This window comes from Myotis brandtii, unplaced genomic scaffold, assembly GCF_000412655.1.
Source record: "Myotis brandtii unplaced genomic scaffold, ASM41265v1 scaffold562, whole genome shotgun sequence".
In the NCBI taxonomy this organism is placed as follows: Eukaryota; Metazoa; Chordata; class Mammalia; order Chiroptera; family Vespertilionidae; genus Myotis; species Myotis brandtii.
Window position 1 is genome coordinate 750030 of NW_005370091.1, and position 23392 is coordinate 773421.

At 35.8% G+C, this 23392-nt stretch overlaps 1 protein-coding gene across 13 annotated transcripts in view; it reads left to right on the forward strand.

Annotated features, from left to right (window-relative positions):
- ZMYND11 (zinc finger, MYND-type containing 11) overlaps positions 1-23392 on the forward strand; it is a 95307-nt gene that overhangs the window by 29581 nt on the left and 42334 nt on the right. For 6 of the 13 annotated variants that reach the window (XM_005878511.2, XM_014549633.1, XM_014549635.1 and 3 more), the window contains 3 exons: positions 6144-6303; positions 13012-13056; positions 15689-15850. In XM_005878511.2, the coding sequence (XP_005878573.1) occupies positions 6144-6303; positions 13012-13056; positions 15689-15850 (367 nt within the window). The other 7 variants (XM_014549639.1, XM_014549638.1, XM_005878521.2 and 4 more) reach the window with 7 other exon arrangements.

Consider the following 23392-nt stretch of genomic DNA (forward strand, 5'->3'; position numbering starts at 1 on the left):
CCTCCCTCCCTCCCTAAGATTCCACATATGTATAAGTGAGAACGTGGTATTTGTCTTTCTCTGTCTAACTTATTATAATTCCCTCTAGGTCATCCATGTTGTTGCAAATGGCAAGATTTCCTTCATTTTTATGGATGAGGAAAAATGCACATCATAGCGACTGGTCGTTCCACTGTTTGGTCAATTTACATATTAGCCTTTTATTATATAGGATACAGACACTATATTTTCTTTATTCATTTATCAATCAATGGACACTTCTGTTTCCTTATCTTGGCTATTGTAAGTAATGCCACAATGAACATGGGGTGCATGTATCTTTTTAAATTAGTATTTTCTCCTTCTCTCTCTCTCTCTCTCTCTCTCTCTCTCTCAATGAAAACCTGGAAGTGGAATTGCTGGATCATATGGTAGTTCTGTTTTTATTTTTTTGAGGATCCTCCATACTGTTTCCATAGTGGCTGCACCAGTGTGCATTCCCATTAACAGTGCACAAGAGCTCCCTTTTCTCTACATCCTTGCTAAGACTTAATGTCCTGTCTTTTTGATGATAGATGTTTAAATAGGTGTGAGGTAATATCTTTTGTGGTTTTGATTTGCATTTCCCTGATGATTAGTGATGTTGAAAATCTTTTCATGTACCTATTGGCCATTTGTATGTCATCTTTGGGAAAATATCTATTCAGATCTTCTGTCCCTTTCTAAAACCAGATTGTTGTTTTTTGCTATTGAGTTGTGTGAATTCTCTTTATATATCTATAATAATAAAAGCGTAATATGCTAATTAGACCGGACAGTTGAATGACCTTCTGGACATCATTCCAGATGTCCTTCTGGACAAAGCCGCCACAGTGGGGGCCGAGGCAGAGGTCGTTAGGAGCAATCAGGCAGGCAGGCGAGTGGTTAGGAGCCAGTGGTCCCGGATTGCCACAGGGCTATCGGACATCCCCCAAGGGGCCCCGGATTGCGAGAGGGTGCAGGCTGGGCTAAGGGACACCCTCACCACCAACACCCCCACCCCCCCTGCGTGAATTTTGTTCACCAGGCCTCTAGTTTTGAATATTAGCCCTGGTGCCATGATTTTTTAAACATAATGTATCTTGGACTATGTCATCATAACATTTATAATACTGCTCCATTTCTTGAATGATTATGTAATAATTCTTGGTATGGTTATATTATAAACTAGAGGTCCGGTGCACAAAATTTATGCACTCAAGGGGTTCCCTCAGCCTGGCCTGTGCTCTCTCGCAGTCCAGGAGCCCTTGAGGGATGTCTGATTGAAGGATTAGGCCCACGCCACCCCGGGGAGAGTGGGCCTAAGCCTCAGTTGGACATCCTTAGTGCTGCTGCAGAGGTGGGAGAGGCTCCTGCCACTGCTGCTGTGCTTGCCAGCTGTGAGCTTGGCTCAGGGCTTCTGGCTGAACGGCGCTACCCCTGTGGGGGCGCTACCCCTGTGGGAGCGTACTGACTACCTGGGGGGCAGCTCCTACATTGAGCATCTGCGCCCTGGTGGTCAGTGCACATCAAAGTGACTGGTCATTCCACTGTTTGGTCGATTTGCATATTAGCCTTTTATTATATAGGATTAGCCAGTCTCCTAAGATGCATGTTTAGATTGTTTCTAATCTTTTCTTGCTAGCAACAATGTTAAAATGAATTTCCTACCTTGTCTATTATTTCACATGTGTCTAAGTATATCTATAGGATGAATATCTAGGAGAGGAATTGTTATATTACCACACTTTCCTCTATAGAAGTAGTACTAAATTACATCTCACCAGTGATGTAGTTCCAATCAAGCTCAATCCTCCAGTAAATCTGACATTTATTTGTGGGTACAGACTAGGGTAGGGTTCCATCTCTATTTTTTTCAAGTTAGTGAGCTCCATGTCCCAATTTCCATGAGTTGATTAATCAGTCTTTTCACCCACAATTTGAAATTCCACTTTTATTATAATTCAAATGTATATTTGGGTCTCTTCCTAAGTTTTATGTTTTGTTCCATTGGTCTGTTCTCCATGCACTAGTTCCACAATATTTTAATTACTTTGGTACTGTAATGTTTTTCAATATGATATTACTCATAAAGAATTGTCTTGGGAAGTTCTTGTTGAATTCTCTATAGAACTTTAGAATCAACTTGCTTACTTTGTGGTGGTATTTACTTAATCTTACAGGCAATTGAATTTTGTTGTTTTTCATCCAAATACAGGTATGTCTTTACATTTGTTTATTTTCTTTTGTGTCAGAATTTCAGATTTTTCTTCACACAGATCATGTCATTTCTTCTATTTTTTACTGGGTATTTTATTTTTCTTACTGCTTTTGTAGATGATTGGGGTCTTGTCTTATATTAAACCTCCTAATTAATTTTTTTATTTGTATACATGAATGTTGTTAATTTTTACTATGTTAGCTTGTACCCAAACAAATAATTGACTAAATTATTTGATTATTTAAAATAGCATATCAGCTGATGTTCTTGGGTTTTCTTGATATGTGATCTGCAAATAATGATAATTTTAACTTCTAAACAAATTTTATGCCCCATTTCTTTCTCTATTTTACCTATGTTGGTTACCTTTGTTAGAGTGTTAAAAGACATCTTTAAATATTCCTGATCGGTTTAGAAAGTATTGTTTACTCATTCCTATTTGTTAGAGGCTAGATGTTGAATTTTACTAAATACCTTCTCCATATGTATAGAAATCTTCATGATTTCTCACTTCTGATGTATTAATGAGATGAATGATATTTCTAGATTTTTTTAAATAAGTATTCCTAGAAATCCTGAAACTAAACATTCGGTTATGGTATATTTTTTTTGATAATTGAATGTGTTAACATTTATTAATTTATGTTAATATTTAACATTGTACTGTACACTTAAATACTTCATTTAGTATTTTTTATACCAGCATTCCTATGGGACACTAGTTTTCTTTTTCTGTGCCTTTTTTGTGGGTTTTTCTTAGCACTATCATGCTAGATCCCTTGCTTTCCTTCTTTACTATGTATTGGAAGAGTTTAAATCACATTGGAGTTGTCTGGTCATTAAAAGTTTGATAGAATTACCTTGTGAATATGTTCCTACCTTGAGTTTTTCTGTGAAAGCTCTTTGTCAACATCCTCTGTTTCTTTGGAAATTGTCCTTTTTAAGTGTTCTATTTTTTTCTGTGGGCAAGCTTTGGTCATTTATTTTTTCCTAGAAAATCATATTTCTGCACAGAATTTAACATAGTAGTTGCTTATGACTAGTATTTTAAAATTTCCTTTTTATATATGATGTGTTATACATTTCTTAGTTCTATGTTTTTGTGCTTTGTTTTTTCATTGTTGATTAGGTTAGCTAATGATATCTCTAAATCTTCCCTAAGAAGGACCTCTTGGATTAATATGGTTAGTTCTGTAATTTTTGCTCTTTAACTAGCACTGCTTTAGCGTTTTAATTACTGTTTTTTTAATTTAAAAAAATCTTTTTGATTCAATGGTTTATGTGAGTTTTCTAGTTTTGTTATTAATATCTGGTTTTATTTCATGGTGACTAGCAAATGTCTATTACTTTAGGAAATCTATTAAGGTCATTTTGTGGCTGATTTTATGCACCGTTTTAATGACTGTTTCTTGGATTTATTGAAGATATTTTTGGTGTTTTAGTATAAATTCAACTAGATCTGTTTTGTTAATTAATAAACTTAATTAAAGCTCTCCTGTATCCATACTTAATTTTGTTCACTTAATGTTTTTGTGAACTGAGAGAAGTGAATTAAAGTCTCATAATCCTATATTCCTGTCAGTATTCTCTTTATTTATTCCAGGTTTTGCTTTAAAACTGTCTATGCCCTACGTGCCTTTAAAAAAAATAATAATAATTTTTTCCCACTTGCAGTGTTGATCCCTGCTTCATTTGGGTTGTATTTTTATGATATGCCTTTGCCCATTCTTTTTCAGTATTTCTGTCACTATAAGTGTGTGCCTTGTAGATGGTGAAATTTTTGTTTTGTGATTCAGTATGTTTTTAATTACTGAGTTTGACCAATTTGTATTTATTAAAAAGACAAATTTACTTGGTTTTGGTCCTCTCATATTTAATATGCTGCTGTTTTGTTTTGTTTTTATTTTACTACATAATGTGTTTTTTTGTGGGTTTCTTCAGATAATTTGGAAGGTTTGAATTTTTGTTCTAAAGGCTGTCTTTATAAGTTTGTATAGTATACTTAATTCCTATGATAATGTCTATTGGCTCCCTACAGTGAACAGGGAGAATATTAGCACATTTTCATTTTGGCTTACAGTGGGGCCTTGACTTAAGAGTTTAATTCGTTCCGTGAGGGAGCTCGTAACTCAAATTACTTGTATGTCAAATCTTAAAGTGAACGAGTGAGACACGTGATGCTGGGCTGATGTTGTGGCGTTCACTGTGACGTTCGCCGTGCCAACTAGCGGTGGTGTATCTGAAGCTGGCTTGCAACTCAAAGCAAAAAATCGGCCGAGAGACGGCTCGTATCTCGAAAAACTCGTTAGTCGGGACACTCGTAAGTCAAGGCCCCACTGTAATTCCTTTCCCCACATTCGAAACTTCAATTGATTATTTTTGTTAGTGTTGATCTTTATCACAATATACATGTGATTTATCACCTTGACTATTAGCAAAGGTGACAGTCAGTATTTGTGGATTAACTTCACCTTCATCTTCTGGTCCCATTTGTTATTACTGCAAATCTGGTTTGTCAGGGCCACTGTTTGGTTCACCATAATTCCTTGTCTCTTTCTTCTCAGCCCTTCAGTTAACTGCATTTGTAGAGAAACCAGACACTTTGTTATCTATATATATAAAAGGCTAATATGCAAAGTGTCCCTTGGGAGTTTGACCAGGAGACCGGGAATTCGATCACTTGCTATGACGTGTGCTGACCACCGGGTGGGGGAGGGGAGAGGTGGCATGCTGACCACCAGGGGGCGGCGCAGAACAAAGGAAGGCCCCAGCTGGCAGCTGGTAGGCCCTGATGGTCCCTGATTGCTGGTCAGGCTTAGGGACCCTCCCCGTGCACAAATTTCGTATACTGGGCCTCTAGTCTTCTATAAACTGAAACAGAATGCTTGCCATTGATGGGGCTTACTGCTTTTTTGTTGTTGAAATTTGTCCTCTGAGTTTATAAGGTTCTTCAGTGATGATTTGTGTGGAATGCTGATATATAAATGACCGATAAATTGATACAAATTCTTGTCCTACTTAATTTTCTTGAGAAGTGTAGGTGTTGGCCCCGCCCGGGTCTACCAACTTGGAATGTTTCTCTGGCCTGATTTGTGCCATGATGTTTTTGTTTCTGGATCCCCAACAGACTCTGATGTCCAGTATATTACTGGTAGAGGGTTTGATTGCCGGGGAATGGAATCTATAACGTTTTATTTCCTTAAAATAAAATACACACACGAAAAAGATATGAAGCAAATATGTCAGAATGTTAACATGAGTTTAGTATAATTGGTGGATACAAGGGAATCTCCAGTATCTCCAGTATTATTCTCTGTGGTCTGAGGTATATTTGAAATATTACTTTTTTTTTACATTTTAAAAAATGACACGTAACTGTAAAGCAGGGAGAGCTTGTATGCTTTAGTGATCCAGTCCAGAATATAATTTATTGAAGACTAGTTTTTGCTTTATTAATCACAACATGCATTGTTTTCTTTAGATGTTGAGAACCACTGATGTAATTTCTATGTTTTGCTTGGCATAATTTCCTAAGTTTTGAATAAAAGCATTTTATATTCTAAAGTTTTATGGCTGGAGTTTATAAAATTCTAAATTTAGAATCTGTACAGTGGAAGTTAGTGGTAATTGCTCCAGAGACTAAAACTACATGGGATGTATGACTAAAATCTGTTAAGTGATTTATATTGCTGGTTTGGTATTATTTTGAACAGATATTCCTCTAACTATACAAAAATAAGATTGAGATTTAAAATACCGTGATAATTGAAAGAGTTAAGTATTCAGGACTCCTCCTGTCCTTCTTTCAGCAGGGCTCTGATAAGTACAAGTAATAATAAAATAAATTATCTCTATTTTCTTATTGTTATGCATTTTTATGTTTTATACTAAAAGATTTTTAAGTTTGCTTTTTCTCTGTGTTCAGGTACATGTCTCGAGTCCACGGTATGCATCCAAAAGAGACCACCCGTCAGCTGAGCTTGGCTGTGAAAGATGGTCTTATTGTCGAAACTCTCACTGTGGGCTGCAAAGGTTCAAAAGCTGGTATTGAACAAGAAGGATATTGGTTGCCAGGAGATGAAATTGTAAGTATGTTTTATTTGATAAATTTGGACAAGCTGACTTTTAACTTTTGAACATTATTTAAATACAACCTTTAGAAACTCATTTTTAGCAGTTTAGTAATGTTTCTCTTTAACATTTTTTATTAACATTAAGGACCTACATTGGTAGGGTGGATACTTTTCCTCTGTGTTTCTTTACTAGGAGAAAACCCACTTTTACAAAGACCCTGCCTTTTCTGTGTAGTTTACCTTGAATCTGAAACATTCAAACAAAACAAGCAAAACCCTTTTAATATACACACAATTAGTGGTATTTCTAAATATTTTCTTTAATAAATATTAGTAAAAAAGGTTTCAGTGCAGGATAATGTTGATGCCATCTGGACAGATTGGGCGGAACAGACCGGCTTCTCAGGGACATACCTTACTCAGGTTGGATGATGTCAGAGCCCAGAGCCATGCTTCAGGAGGGTTTGCAGCTGACAAGGTTCCAAATGTTAGATGCCTCTGGCTAGTGTCTTCCTTTGATTTCTGTGACTTGAGTGTGTTTTGTGGCACTTGACAGAAATCATAGGAAAGATAGTTAATTTTCTTTATATTTTTACTTAGTTCTTATTAAGTTATATTTTAATATTTTTCCTTGTAGTATATAATTCTATACTCAGAGTCATGTAAGAAGTACAATTTTTTTCTTATGTAAAGACTGATTTGGTGTAAAATTTCCATCTTCCTACCTCTTTCGTTTTTGATATTTCTAACACCTTGATTTTAAAGGTCTACTTTTTGCAACAATATCATTTAAGACAATATGTTTCAAATTTAATAGAAATGAGTTATTTTAGTTTCAGAAAGGAATGGATTTTGTAATTAAGTATTTTGAGAGTGTTTCTATCATGAATTCTCTAAAATCTAACGTTATAAAAAATGACACAAGATCTTAAAATTGGTTCTTTGTGGAAACATTTCCCAAAACCTTTGAGTTGTGTTTTCCTTTCTGGCTCTACATCAGGTGAGCCAGCAACACATTTCTCAGTGGTCAGCTCTGCGCAGTAAACTCATAACACATCCCTGTGGAGGGCTGGGCCACAGAGGCAGCTACAAGTTACAAACTTGTTCAGTTTTAACGTTGTTTTTGTCAGTTTAATTTATGCCTTCAAAGTTTCAGGAAATAATATTCACGTTTTCTACAACTAAAACACAGAAGAAGATAATGGTGAATTTCTCTGGTATCATTTCATTTGCACACTAGAAGTGTTCTTATAAACTGAAGTAAAAAATGTTTATATCAGAATAATTTTTCTGTTGACTTTCATATAGAAAAGTACAGTTTTGTTGCCAGTAAAGAAACTCCAGATGTCAAATCATAGTAATAATATTTGTTTACATCATGGATTAACAGGAGGGCCATTGATAATGGATAGCTTATTATATGCTCAGAATAATCCAGTTAATATAAAATTTCTAATCCCCAAATACTTGGTAATGTACAGATTTAGTATAGAAAGCTATCCTGATAATTTCTGAGATTTATATAGTAATTAACCAGTAGTAAGTACAACTTAATCCACAGGATTTTGGTTTGTGGATCATGTACATTTTTTTCATAAAAATGAAAAAGTGATTTTAATTCTCCTTACTTTTTAGATTTTTGCTTTTCCCACATGCATTCTTCCTCTTCAATTTGAAATTTCCATGTTCAATTTAATGAAATGAGCAGTTACTGAGTTATGCTTACCACTGCATTAGGTTATATATTCTTTTTTTATTTTTACATGTACTTACTGCATATATTTATAGCACCATCCTTTTCTTTTTTTCTAGATGAAATCTTATATGTAAATCAACCAACCAGTTTACAGATTTTATTAATTCATGTTGGTTCTTATTCACATTTTTATACTGAGTATGCATGTATGATGTAAGTATAAATGAGTATATAAAAGTTGTGCCTAGTTTATAAAAATATGCAAATATTAAAAATTCAGAGGTAGCAGAAAGAGGTAAGGTCTTATATGTATAATAGACAGTCACTGGATCTATATTTAAGGTTTAACTATAAAATGATGAGGTTAATTATATTTGCATCTCATAACTGTGGCTGGTATACCACCTGGCTACCCAGGGGCTGTCATGTGCTGCAGTTGTCATGCCCTAGTATACTCTAGAAGGACACATTACTGTGTCACACTTGGCACAACACAATCATCTCACACTTGCCAGCTCTTTGTTTATGGTCTGTGTGGCCCATGCATGTGAGCTACTATGTATGGAGCCAGTTGTCAACTATACAACTTAGGAAGTCACACTCAGTTCTCAGACATCATATGCTTGTATGTTTATTCAGCAGTTTTCTAGTTTATGGCAGGTACGTGTCTTATTCTAGCAAAACCAGTCTTAGGGAAGGGTCACCTTTTCAGATTTGCACAAAGGAGCTCTGTGGGCTAGTGACAGCCCTGTATGCTGGCATTTGAATCTAGGACCTTCCTTTATAGTTTCTCTACCTTATATATAATACGTTGCCTCTAAAAACTTGACTTTTTAATTTGAAAGGTTTACATTATTATTCATCTTGTCAACTTCTGACTCAATATCAAAAGAAGAAAAAAGTCAAGTAGATATTTATACATATGTATATGTATGTGTATATATATTTATACATATACATATGTATAAATATCTACTTATCTGTCTGTATATGTAAGCTGTATAGAATGTTTTGGTTATTCATTTTTAATTCAAAGTTGCAAATATTCTTCAGCCAGGGAAGTTCTGTCATTTGAAAAAATGGGTAGTAAAGCACTTCTTTTCTTTCTATAGCCTCTAAAAATAGTATCTCAGAGGTGTGGAAAAAGTCGATTTCTCTTGATAAGTCCTACAAGTTACATCCTCAAGAGATACTTTGTATTAGCAAAGAGGCTATACTCTCCTTGTCTTCTCTTTCACAGTTATGGTAAGAAAGACCAGGTAGGCAAGAGTACGGTTTTCTTTATGCCACTCAACTGTAGTTGAGCAAAGAGTTTGTTGGTGTCACATTTTTCTTTCACCTCTGCTACCTTCCCCCCCCACCCCCGCCACCCCATCACATTGCGTATTTTTAAAACTTGATTCAGTTGAAAAAAAAAATTTATAGCTTGAGCAAAATTATTTTTATGAAATCCAGCAATGATATAATATAAGTTTAACTCTAATAATAGGTCAGGTTATGATTATAATCTGTTCAAGAGGAAGACCCTTGCATAGGTCAAAGATGGTGGCTTTAACTGTACTGAGATTCCTTTTAGACTGTAGTGCTTTTTAGACAAGTTGCAATGCTAGTCTCAACTACCATTTGCAGCCTATTAAAGTGATAGTTCTTTTGGAGAAACTGATAAAATTAGGCAAGAGATAAGCATCTTTATGGTGCTATTTTGAATATGTTTGTTGGAGATAGTAGAATAAAAATGTAATTATTAAAAATGAAGGCACTCTCAATTTAAATAATTAGCTTAAATATTAGTCAATAAACAAGGAAAAGTGTATGTACCAACCACTTTTTAAAATGACAAACTTGCTAAACCTGGAAACCTCTTGTAAATTTTCTGTGGTCATCTTAGACTTCCAGATTTGTATGTTATTAGTATTCACTAATCAGATCCAAATAATTATTTCAGAGATGATTTTCATAACTTTTGAAATTATATTGGTAAAAGGCCAGTAGACCAGGGCACAGAAGGAAACTTTCTGATGTCTGACCATTTAATGTTTGGATATATCAAGGTTTTTTTCTTTTAATTTTTAAAAAAGAATTACAAGTTCTGATAGATTGATTCACTATCTGCTTTCTCTAAAGAAATAAATATACATGAACGGCTATATTTAATCCACATTTGATCACAGTATTAAATGTCCTTTAGTCTAACAACTTAAGAAATACATTTCTTGGGCAGAATTTTACCATTTGCTGGGCTCAATTAAGTTTGGTATTTAGTAACTCCTTTTATAATAAACACAATTTCTTATGAGTTAAGGGCTCACTAAAGATAGAACGGTCTTATAAAGGTATTTATTGTTACATGTCAAATATGTATTTTGAATTTGAGTCAGTTAATATTAATATGATGATTTCCAAATGTATTCATGGTTCCTGGCACAAAGCTATGACTCTACCCTATTATTTGGCAAATACTTTTGATCTGACATTAAATAATTTGGTCACCAGTATAGAGGATGATTTAAAAGTCTAAAAAAATGTTTGCTATGAAACAACTACTCCCTTTATTTAACCTGCCAAATCCCAACTCAGGGTCTCATTTCTTTTTTCATACTTCATACTACTTCAAGAATAATGTATCATTGTAGGAACCACAGCTTTCATTTTCAGTTAGAAGCCTTCTACCAGTTTGGTTTTGTAAGATGCAAGAGCAACTGCAAAGATGAGCTCATAATAGTCTTGACTATTATGCCCTGCTTCAGTTTGAGTACTTACTTTACATATAATCAAGCTTGTCCCACCAATAAGCAGGACCTCAGACTACTTTTAAAGTAGGCCTAAATGAAAAGGTAGAATTCAATCTATATTTTTGCTTTTTATTTTCATTAATTTAAGGTTTTGATACCTTTAAAGAAGCATAATTGATGAAAATACATATTTTGTGGTTTCTTGAAAAGATTAACATCTTATATTGGGTGTAAATGGATTTAGTCTTAACTTACTCAGGGGCAAGATACTTTTTTCCTCTGTTATCATCTGCTTATCTTGATTCAGAATGACCAATCTAGAAGAAACTGTGGCTTGTGTACCTATTGAAACTTAGCTAAGCTCACATCTTTTTGATAAGAGGTAGGATTGGATTTATGTCTTATTCTTCAGAAATCACACCATTAAACAGTCATGGCAAGGAGTGCCCTTGCTCTGTTCTTGAAAAAAATATTGAGAGCCTGCTGAATTCAAAGCAGCTTGACTCTGTCAGCCCACTTCATAAATATAGTATAGTGAAGTAAGATTTTTTAAAAAATTAGGTCTTTGCATTTTCCTTGTTATAAAATATAGTTGTCATAAATTAATCAATCATGTTTTTAATACCCTAAATATAAAAAGCTGGATGCCCCTTGGGATACCTTTGATTTTTTTTAAGTGAAATATATTTTGTTACATTTATGTTAATTATGTGCAGACTACACATTTTTTCCAAAGATCCATTACCTGTCTCAGACAAATATAAATTATTGTTTATTTACTAAGTAAAGTGTTAAGTATTTGGTGATTTTTAATTAATGAGCAGCCAGTTATACTGTGGTTTTATGTATATTCAAACTAGTACTTACACCTAGAAATTATTATTGCTGTGGTACAGAATGTCCATTTTATTCAGTAGAATATTTTGGGTCATGCTATTCTGTTTTATTCTTTTCAGCTTCGTGAGTGTGTGTGTGTGTGTGTGTGTGTGTGTGTGTGTGTGTATGTGTGTTTGAGAGCTTTTTTCCCTTCTGTCTAAATTCACTTTCTCTAAGCAGTGTTGTAATATTCTTATTTAAAATTATTGTAAATATTTAATCATTACATTCTTACCTCTCGGTGATTAACTAAATTAATTAACAGAATTAAACTAAACTTTGAATTATAGAGAATTAATTTTATGTCATATTTATGTTAAAACACATCAAACAAATATTTGATAATTTAAGATTTATTTGCTCATTGCATATAAATAGGGAATCACTTTAAAAGTTAGAATCTCTTGAATATGATGAGAGTGGATTATAGTTTAGGAGACCCTTGTTACAGACAGTTCTCCCATGAACACTCTCTCTTTAGTGTTATCTCTGAACTCACTTACTATTACTTGGTCTCTCTAATTTACGGAAATGTTGTGAGAGTCAGCTGTCATAATGAGCTTACAGTCCTGAAGAAATCTGTAATGTATAATTACAAGTGTCACATCATTTTGTGACTTGTCGATTCCTGTTTTGTGCACTATAGCAAGCAGATCATCTTAATAACTCACTGAGCATAGTAACTCAATTGATCCTTACAAAACATCTATATACTAGGCATTATTGTTTTGTTCATTTTACAGATAGAAAATAATACACAGAGAAGCTAAGTATTCTGCCCTAGATAACACAACCTGTAAGTGCTAGAGCCAGGATTTGGGCCAGTCTGACTTCAGAATCTTAATCAAATGCTATAAATGGTGACTGAGACATAGGGCAGCAGGCTGCTTCTAAATGTTGGGATGTGTTCTACTAGGTTCTGAAGACATTCTGTGTCTATTTCACACCATAATTAAGTAGGGAGTTTACCATGTTTACATTCATCACTCCCAACTTTAAAAAGTCCATCAGTTTCAGAAAAAAAAAAAAAAGACACACATTCATGGTCTTAATGAAATTTATAATGGCACCGAGTTTATTTGTTACTACAATGTTTTCTAACATTATGATAGCTTTCCTGGCACATGACTTTCTAAATAGAAAGATTTTTCTCTGTCCATTTGTAGCTTTTGTGTTAGTATCAAAAGTTTCCTCTTAAACTAGTAATGACTCTTGAATTTGTATGCTACTGTCTTTTTATTCATGATTAGTACATTCATAGATTATCAGTTGATATCATCTGCAAAATAATGTAAGTCATATAGCAAATAATAAACAGTTTGATCCTCTATGAAATCCCTTTAGCTCTGTGTATTGCCTGATATTGAGCAAAGTTATAGTAGAGAGACCAAGATTATTTTGTTTTTATTTTGAAAGGCCTACAGTATGCAGCCTTTCTCCAGGACAGCAACCCCAAACAAGGTGAACTAATTTTGCACTGTTATTTTACTTTAAATCTGCTTTTAAAAAATACTACATTTCTATCTTTCTTTAGGCTAGTTTAGTTAACTCTTGTTAGAATTGTTCATTAACACCATATTGTCTTTACTTTGCTTCTAGTTGGGGATTTTTTGCTAATAGGTTTGCTTTTTAAAATTTTTCTTCAAGTATTGAAGTGGCTTTTCACATATTATGCTACTAATCAGGCTGTATGAGAGTAGTTGGTGACATCTGGTAAAATCCAGGAAAATGCAGGATTAGCTTTTGGGCATACATTATTATTAGAGCACTATGTAAATTAATTCTGTTTACTAAAAGAGAAATTGTAGGCAACTCTGCCTATCTTAAACATGCTTATATAATTCATACCTCAGAAAAGTGTGCCCTGGGTTTAGAATGTAATAACTTTTGAACTTCTGCGTGTTTTGTATATTCTAAACAGCTATTGCTATGATTAAAAGAATGAACAGGTATGTTCCCAGACCATACCTCTTATATCTGATAATGGAGTTATTCATATGCTTTTATGTAAATAGTATATCCAAATTTTCTCTACTTTTATTTCATTTGAATTATATTTTTATTTCTGTAATTGTTATGAAAACTAGGTCTGCTATTAAACACCCCAATGAGGAAAGATCCATTTTCATCTCATTTTATGGGTGGATGGGAGAGAATAGGAATAGAAAAGGGTCGGAGGTAAAGTGGAGAGGCTAGAGCTTTAGAGCTGTGCACCAAAGTTATACTCTTGCTTTTTTCTCTTAATTTACTTAGTAATCACCATTTTAAAAACTGCAGGAAGATGAATTAATGTAAAAAATTTCAAATGATGAAGGTTGGCACTTTCTTTTGTTAATAACGAGTTAAACATAAGCCTCAAAGAGATGTTTCTGAACAACTTATGAAAAAATATTCTGAAATATTTTGTTTTAAACTTGGCAAGAGTTCTGTTAGTTCAGAATAGAGCAAAGTATCTTATCTCCACTGAAACCTAATTTATCAATGATTTTTGATATAAATATTAAAATAACAGCTTACATATGAACATTGTGAAATGGGTACACAGTGACTATTGTTTCGTACAGCCAAGCACTACATATATTATGTCTCTGCAGTGCCTCTATATCAAACTTGGTGAGATAGGTATTTTTCCTACCATGCACACATCATTGTTTTATGTCTCATCAGTATCTTACGATTTGTTTAGCAGTTTGACTGAAATTACTCCAGTGTAAGTTTACAGAGTATATCTATCTGCAGCAAATAACTAGAAATGGTTATGTTTTTCTTTATTGCTTTGGTCAATGAAGACCATGATTTCTGAACAAAAAGTAAACTGAAAAGTTTACATTTTTGCTGAGTTTGCCAATGTGCTGTAGCCATGACTCTGAAAGTGAATTTTGGAACATTAGTGACTCTCCTCCTTTTTGAAGGTGTTGATAGTAGCCCTGTCATATGTTCAGGCAGTAATTAGTACATTTCAGCCGTAGGCGCTAAAGGAGTTACTGCCTGCTAAACAAGTGCTGTATTTGAAGCCCATTTATTGGGGGAGTAATTGACATAAGAAACCCGTTCAGTTTCAGAAACAGAGTGTAGACAGTGATTTATAAAAAAGACAAACGATGGCAGAACCCAAGTTTGGAATTCAGGAAATTCAAGTTTGGAAATCATTGGCAGTGGCCTTGATTACACTGAATGTGGATTAAACCATTGTTCACTTAGTTACCACATCTACAAAAGAAAGCTGAGAATGAATCCATCACTCTTAACAGGTATTTTTTGACAGAAGCTAAGAGTGGCATTTATGAAGAATGAATTCTAAATTAAGAGGACTTATAACATCTTCCTGTTTATGTTTAAATGGTATTGGCTGTACAAAAAGAGTGTAACAAAAAAGAAAATGTTGAAGAAAACCTACTGCAGTTATGTTCTTTTATTTCCAGGAATAGTCCAAGTAAGAAAATAAGCCTACTTTCTTTTAAGTTTTTTTATGGCAATGTCCTTTGGAGAATGTGATTAAACCTTTAGTTTCACATTTTCAATTTATTTTTCCAAATTCAACAGACCCTGAAAATTTGACAACCTATCAGAACATGGACATTCTGATTAATGGTTATTTTCAATAAAGCATCCAATACCATGGATGAGAAGATAAGAATAGTGAGCATCACCATTTATTACTATTTTCTCTGTTTCAACAGTGAGCTAATTAAGTACTTACTATATTTTTCTAGAAAGCAGAACAAAACAGAGGTTTGTTTATTTGAAATACTAAGGTATAGATGTTTGTTTGGGATATTCAGTTTATTGAAGAAATCATTCCATAGATTATGTTTTTAAAATTGAAGATAATGTTAGACTACGATTGGCTTTGGACTTATTTTTGAACTGGTTTTGCTATCAAATCACCTTAAGATATTTTGAATATTAATACTGTTTAGGGAAGAATTTAAAATTTAAAGAAGCAAATTTGTAGATATTTTTCCCTCTTGTTTTAAAATGTCTAAAATTGTTTATGATGCCTAACTTCTGATGGACTTTAGTTTCAATTTTGTTCTTAGTCATTGCAGATATTGACAAAATGTCATACGAAATTATTTTGTATTTTTTGTAGGACTGGGAAACAGAAAATCATGACTGGTATTGTTTTGAATGCCATTTGCCTGGAGAGGTGTTGATATGTGACCTGTGTTTTCGTGTGTATCATTCCAAGTGTTTGTCTGATGAGTACAGGCTTAGAGACAGCAGTAGTCACTGGCAGTGCCCAGTTTGCAGGGTGAGTACCTATATGAGCTTTAATGTGCTGGTCAGAGGGTTGGAGTTCATTGACAATAGCTGCACAAAGATACCCCAGGTGGTCGTGCCAGGTTGATGGATAAAGTACTGGAGGGTGGGGGTTATCTGCTGAAATGATGATATATAAACATAGAGCACTCATAAATGGATATCACAGAACACATGACATATTCAGGGTTTGGATTTTAGAAAGTTGTAATCATATAAAAATATACTCTCTTCCCTTACTTTACACTTGCCTCTGGATTGTATGACTCCTTCAATGAATAGTCTTTGGGAATTAAGAAACACTCTTCCATACCAAGGTCTGTTCAATTGTGTCCTCTTCGCTACTCAGAAAACAAAGCAAAAAGGCACATTGTTGGAGACATTCTGTATCTACTTCTCATTTATATTCATGTAACATTCCCCCCCCCCTTTTTTTTTGTCACGTCATGGGTTAGTTTCTTTCTTGCTTATAACTCATTCGGAGGGTGGATGGATGGGACAGTTGTATGTATATAAAACATTCCAACTTAAAGCAGAATGAAATAGGCTGGTAGGTAAAATAGGTACTTTCCACAATTATTTTCATTCATATTATTTCCCCATTGAAAAGTATACATGCTGTGATTGTTGGTTGCAGGATGTGGTATGTGTGTGTATACGAGTGATGTGTGATACCTAAATACTGCATTACATGTGGCAGTGATGGTGATTAGCAATGAATTACTTGATTGTAACCGCTATTATTTTGTACTTAAAATTATTAAGATACTTATTTGGAACTATGCAGATCACCTAGATTACTGAGTTGTTTGTGAATATACTTTGTAATACTGGAGTAACTTAGATACTCATTTATTCTTCCAAAAATATATTTGTCTTCATAATTTTTCTTCTCTTTGTTTTCAGCCAAACATGTTCTGCCAGTATAATGAGCAAAAGATAGTGTACATTCTAGTCTTTCCTAGTACGTATGGTTTTGTTTTACTTTAAGTGTACCACATCCTACCAGCATATTCCATAGGCAGACAAAAGACCATTGAGATAACATTAAAAAATAATGTGTGATGATGATGTAGTAAAATGCCTAAATGCTACATAAGCAGTGATAAATCCCTAGGATGAAATATATTAGTATAAAGCCTCAGGTTGCAGATTACCTTCTTTTTGAGGTCTTCCAAGAATTTATGTATCTACAAAAAATTATTGTAATTGGTGGTATGGGAACTGCATTTAATATTCATATTCTGATTTGTGCATTTTATAAACTAATTCCTGTTTTTTGGTAACAATTTAAAGTAAGTAAAGAATAATGAGATCTTAAGAACAGAAAGCATTACATTATAAAAATATAAAAGAGATGGGGTCACTGACCAAATACTGAATCAGGAGTTTAAGAAGTACAATGCTGGACATACCTGTGTCTTTATAGCTATAGCTTTTTAATATTTAATATTTAGTTCTTATTTTCATAGTGAAGAATTTAAACAATAACACTAGGATTTTTAAGGATGTGTTAAACTTTATTATGTGTTTTATATTCCTTACATGAAGAATGGAAATTGAACAGTTATACCTCTGAAGAAAATGTGTAATATTTCTTCCATTAGAATTCACCATCAAGTTGTCAGATTCCATTTTCTATGTGTTTGCTTTACTCTTTACTGATTAGATGATTTTTTTAAAAAAATTTCAGAGAGTTTTACTGGCTCACACAGAAACATGATAACCAAAATGGAATTCAGCTTACCCCATCCTATTTTTCTTTTCTTCCCTCTTGGTTTCTACTTGTCTTTGTCAGTCTAGATAGTCTCACATCTACCCTAATAAAAGAGAAAGATGCAAATTGACCGTACCTTCGCAACACTCACCAATCGGGAGTGAGTATACAAATCAACCCAACAAAGATGGTGGGTTAATTTGCATACGCAGGCACCAAGCGGCCGGTGGCCAGGTGGGACGGGACGCTTGCATCATCGCCATGGTGACGATGCAGGCATTCCACATCGCCCCAGCTTCTCCGGGCCTCTGGGCAGTGTGGGAAGGTGGAACGGCAGCTCCTGGCCAGAGCGAAGGCAGTGCTGGCAGCCAGGGGAAGGAAGGCCCATCTTGCACAAATCTTCGTGCATCGGGCCTCTAGTTGTGGTATAATTACACTTCCTGAAAAGGAAGCTATGAGTCAACAAGAAATTGTTAACACTTTCGTTTCATAAACTAACTGTGAGTTGGTTAGGCTCAAAAGGCCTTTTTCTGGGTTGGGTGTGGTGAGTTTTAACTTCAGCTTTAAACTTTCCAAAGAAGTAGTTTTTTCTATGTTAGAATTATTGTACTTTAATTGTTAATTATTACTTTCAAGAAAAGGTTAGTGTTATCTTCTTTTCCTGGGAGAAGAGGTGATAATAGCCTTGAAATTTGAATGGAATTTTAAATATCCTTAAGGTAAAATATTTTGCTTGATTTTTGTTGTTGTTTAACAAAGCATCAAAACGTGAAGCCATTTTTTTATAATCTAACATGAGAGTGACAGACCAGATTGAAATATTCGTGGACTAAGAGAACTGAGAGACTGCAATTTAAGAACTGTGGTTCTAAACCAGCAAAACAGTCTTTTCTGTTTTTCTTTTTAATTAATGTTTGGGAAAATATAGACTAATTAGATACTAGTATGCTAATAAGGAATTTTGAAGATAGATGTCCAGAACAAAATTTCAGTGAAGGCTTAGCAAATAGATGGAACCCCAACCATTATTACCTAAAATTTAAGTTTAAAACATTTCTAATAAATTATGGCGATCAGAAGGCTAATTCATTTTTACATAATCTCTTCCCCTCAGTATTGAAAAAGTCACTGAACATGTCAATTCTAATTGAAAATAAATTTTAAAAAATAATAAGAGTACATGTAAGGATTCATTTTAAAAAGTCACTTAGAATAGGTTCTCTCTACTTAGCCATCAGCTATTGTTACTTCAGCTCAAGCAGCTTTATCTTAAATATCTGACTATGAAATATTTTAAGAGGGTAATGGTTGGAATTTTTCTCAATTTAACATAATTTTATCAGTTTTCATAATCTCAAGAATCTCAGAACTCAGGATATTTCTTTGGAATGTTTGCCTTTCTAAAAAAAATTAAGCTGTTACTTTATGGATGTAGTAGATTGTTATTGAAAAATAGCCTATGAATATCAGATTAGCATTTTACTTTGAAGAAAATTTGAGTCATGTTCTTTTTCACACTTTTAAAAAATGTTTTTATATGCTTTTATTGATTTCAGAGAGAGGAAGGGAGAGGGAGAGTTAGAAACATAATTGATGAGAGAGAATCATTGATTAGCTGTCTCCTGTGTGCCTCCTACTGGGGATTGAGCTGGAAACCTGGGCATGTGCACTGACCGGGAATTGAACCATCACCTCCAGGTTCATTGGTTGACACTCAGAGCCACACTGTTTCACATTCTTGTTACTGGAAACTGTCATTAGTTTTAAAAAAAGGGTGGGGGGAGAGACTTAAAATATTTATTTTAACTTGGTTGTAAAAAATTCAAGTGATTTAGAGGCTAAAGAAAAAGTAAAATTTCTGGAAATGTTGTCACATAATAGGTGAATGTTCTCACAGATATCCGTCCTGCCCCTTCCTCCGAGCTCACCCATTTGTATCTTCTCTATGTAGTTTTATGTACATCGCTAGATGGAATCAGTTTGTTTCTATTCAGCAATGTCCCAATCTTTTATATAAGTATCATAGTGTGCCATAATTTATTTAACCAGTGCCCCACTGGTGCTTATTACATTGCTTCCATTGGCCTGTCCGATCAGTAACATCACACTGAAACTTAGCTGTCAAAGAGGACATTCATGTTGCTATGTTCAGAGTCATCCCACACTTTCCACTCTGAAGAGCAGTCTTCTCATTACATTTGGATGTATTTGAATTTTATATTCCTGAAACAGCCATGAATTTTCTAGGGGGGGGGAATAGAAAACATTAACTTTTAAGTGAAAATTGCTTTTGAGATTTTATTTGCCTAAAGAATATATCTTTAAAACACAGTGTAATCAATTGTATTTTTTAAAAAGAGACAAAATAAATTTCCTTCTACCTATGTAATTCTGTATGATCTCTTTCATAGATAGAAGTAAATTTATTCTTCAGAGGATAAATTAATTGAAGTGAAATTCTTAAATTTTAAGGACTAAGCACATGTAAATTTTTGATAACAATCACTAAATTATCCTGCAGAAGATTATACTCATTTATGCCAACATGAAAGTATTTTCCAATTTTTTTTACTAATTTGATACGGTACAACTGTCTGTATTATTTTAATGTTGTTTCCTTTCATAAATGTATTTTCCAAATTACAAAGTCATTTTATCCTTTGATGCTGTGGTTATAGAAGACAGGCCGGGGTGTGTACACAAGCCGATGTGCACGTGTGTGTGTGTGTGTGTGTGTGTGTGTCTGTCTGTTGTGTCTGTATGAGCACACATGTGCATGGATGCAGAGCTGGTGTGTGTGTGTACCTTCGTGGTGCATGTCTGTGCAAGCATGGGTGTGTTTGTGGAGGGTGGGGGCATGTGTGCACATCTTGTTGTGTATGCATGGATGTCTGTTGTGTGTTCAAGTGTACATGTGTGCATGTACGTACACGAATTCATATGGGGATGTGTGTGCATGTTCTGCACGTTTGCTGGCCTCCAATCTTGCTGGTGAACATTATGATACTGTTTGAGTAATGACTACTTGAAATTTTTTTAATATACAGGCAGGTTAATGTGTTCTAAGAAACCCGAGGACCACCTCTGAGACTGGAGCACCATGTTGCTTTTTAGAGCAGCACTTGCTGGGAGACCTTTCTGTGGGGATGGAAATGCTCTAATCTGTGTTGTCCAGTAGGAACTTCCAGCTATGTATGTTTATTGTGAGACCCAGAAATTGGAATTCAACTTGGCAAATGTGGCTATGGCTACCTATTGTATCATACAGTGCTGTTTGAGAACTGCATGTTCTAAATGCCTATACTACTCCCAGAGAAGCATCTTTGGTACAAAATGTCTGCCTCATGACTGACCTGGCATTTGTTCTACCTATGAAGCTATAGTTAGGACTTGGAAGAATTCTAAAGGAGGGATATAGATCAGCACTGCCCCTCCTTTCCCTCATATACACAGCAGATTATACAGCAAACCCTGCGCCGTGCCTGAAAAATACAGGGCAGTGCAGGTTGATGGCTATAATATCAGATAGTGCTGCATTTGCTTTGAATCTGGTACCTCATAAAAAGTCAAATTAGCTTTAGAGGAAAAGAAACTGTATATATAGCCAAACAAAATAATTGGCATTTTCCTACTTAGTAAGTTTGAGATGTATTTTGAACCTGGGTCCCTGTTTCCTCTATCCTCTTTTAACATGTTCATGTTTCTTACATAAATGATTTTTGTTTTCATAACTTAGATTTATATTACTGCTCCTTTAGGTTCAGATATATGAAAATTTTATATGTGGACTAAAATATGTCATTAGAGAGCAAAATTTTGTGTATTTTGTGCCTTTACTGTGAGCACATAGAAAGAGCTAGAATGGGAAGACCACAGCGACTTACAGTACTTGTCTCCTTTTCCATATTTGGGCCTCTAAAACAGAATATTGCTCTAGTGAAATCCATCCAGAGATTTTTATCTTAGGCTTTTATATTATACTAGATGCCTGGTGCACAAAAATTTGTGCACTCAGTGGGGGGAGGGGTTCCCTCAGCCTGGCCTGTGCCCTCTCGCAGTCTGGGACCCCTCGGGGGATGACCACCTGCTGGCTTAGGCCTGCTCCGCGGGGGATTGGGCCTAAGCTGGCAATCAGACATCCCTCTGGCAGCCCAGCAGCCCTTGGGGGATGTCAACTTGCCAGTGGGGAGCAGACCTAAGCTGCAGTCGGACATCCTTAGTGCTGCTGAGGAGGCAGGAGAGGCTCCCACCACCACCGCTGTACTGGCAGCCATCAGCCTGGCTTGTGGCTGAGCAGAGCTCCCCCATGTGGGAGCGCACTGACCACCAGAGGGCAGCTCCTGCGTTGAGCGTCTGCCCCCTGGTGGTCAGTGTGTGTCATAGTGACCAGTCATTCCCAGTCTTTCTGCTGTTAGGGTCAGTTTGCATATTACCCTTTTACTATATAGGATATAGGCCTGGTGCACGGGTGGGGGCTGGCTGGTTTGCCCTGAACGGTGTTCCAGATCAGGGTTGGGGCTGATGGCTGTTTGCAGGGTGGGGGTCCCCACTGGGGTGCCTGGCCAGTCTGGGTGAGGGGCTGAGGGCCGTTTTCAGGCTGGCCGGCGACTGAAGCCCCCAGCCTCTCCTTTCTTTTCTTTTTTTTAATTCTGGGATTTATTTACCTTCTATAATTGAAACTTTGTTGCCATCACTGGAGCTGAGAGCTGGTTCTTGCTCACTCCAGCTCTGTGGCCACGGCCTTTTCTTTTTTTTAATTCTGGGATTTATTTACCTTCTATAATTGAAACTTTGTTGCTGTCACTGGAGCTGAGAGCTGGCTCTTGCTCCAGCTCTAAAGCCACGGCCTGCTGAAAGCAGGTATCTGGGGTTTGTTTAGCTTCTATAATTGAAACTTTGTTGCTTTCGGAGCTCAGAGCTGGGCCGCGGCAGGCGGGGAACCTTGGCTTCCTCCAACACTGGAGCAAGCAAGCCTCCTGCTCGCTTCAGCTGCGTGGCTGCCGGCCGCCATCTTGGTTGGCGGTTAATTTGTATTACACCCTAATTAGCCAATGGGAAGGGTAGCAAAGGTATGGTCAATTACCCTTTTTGTCTTTTATTAGACAGGACTAGAAGCCCGGTGCACAAAATTCATGCACTGGTGGGGGGGGGTGTCCCTCAGCCTAGCCTGCACCTTCTCCAATCTGGGACCCCTCGGGGGATGTCCGATTACCGGCAGTCAGACATCCCTCTCACAATCCGGGACTGCTGGCTCCTAACCACTCGCTTGCCTGCCTGATTGCCCCTAACTGCTTCTGCCTGCCAGCCTGATCGATGCCTAACTGCTCCACTGCCGGCCCGATTGCCCCCAACTGCCCTCCCCTGCTGGCCTGGTCACCCCTAAATGTCCCCTCCTGCTGGCCTGATCACCCACCACTGCCCTCTCCTGTCAACCATCTTGTGGCTGTGGGCGCCGCCATTTTTGAGTGCATGGCAGTCAGTATATTCCCTCCTTATTGGTTGTGGGCGCCGCCATCTTTGAGGGTGTGGCAGTCAATTAGCATATTCCCTCATTGGCTGTGGGTGCTGCCATCTTTGAGGGCGGGGTAGTCAATTAGCATATTCCCTCCTTATGGGCTGTGGGTGCCGCCATCTTTGTGATGGTGTGGGGGTCAATTAGCATATTCCCTCTTTATTAGATAGTATTATAACATAAAATTTTTGTATTACAATTTTTTTATATCCTGTAGCAAACTTTGGTTCACTTTGCATTCCATTTATGACATACTTATTGTGACTTTTATATGAATAGGTCAATGTAAGTCATATTCCTCCCCC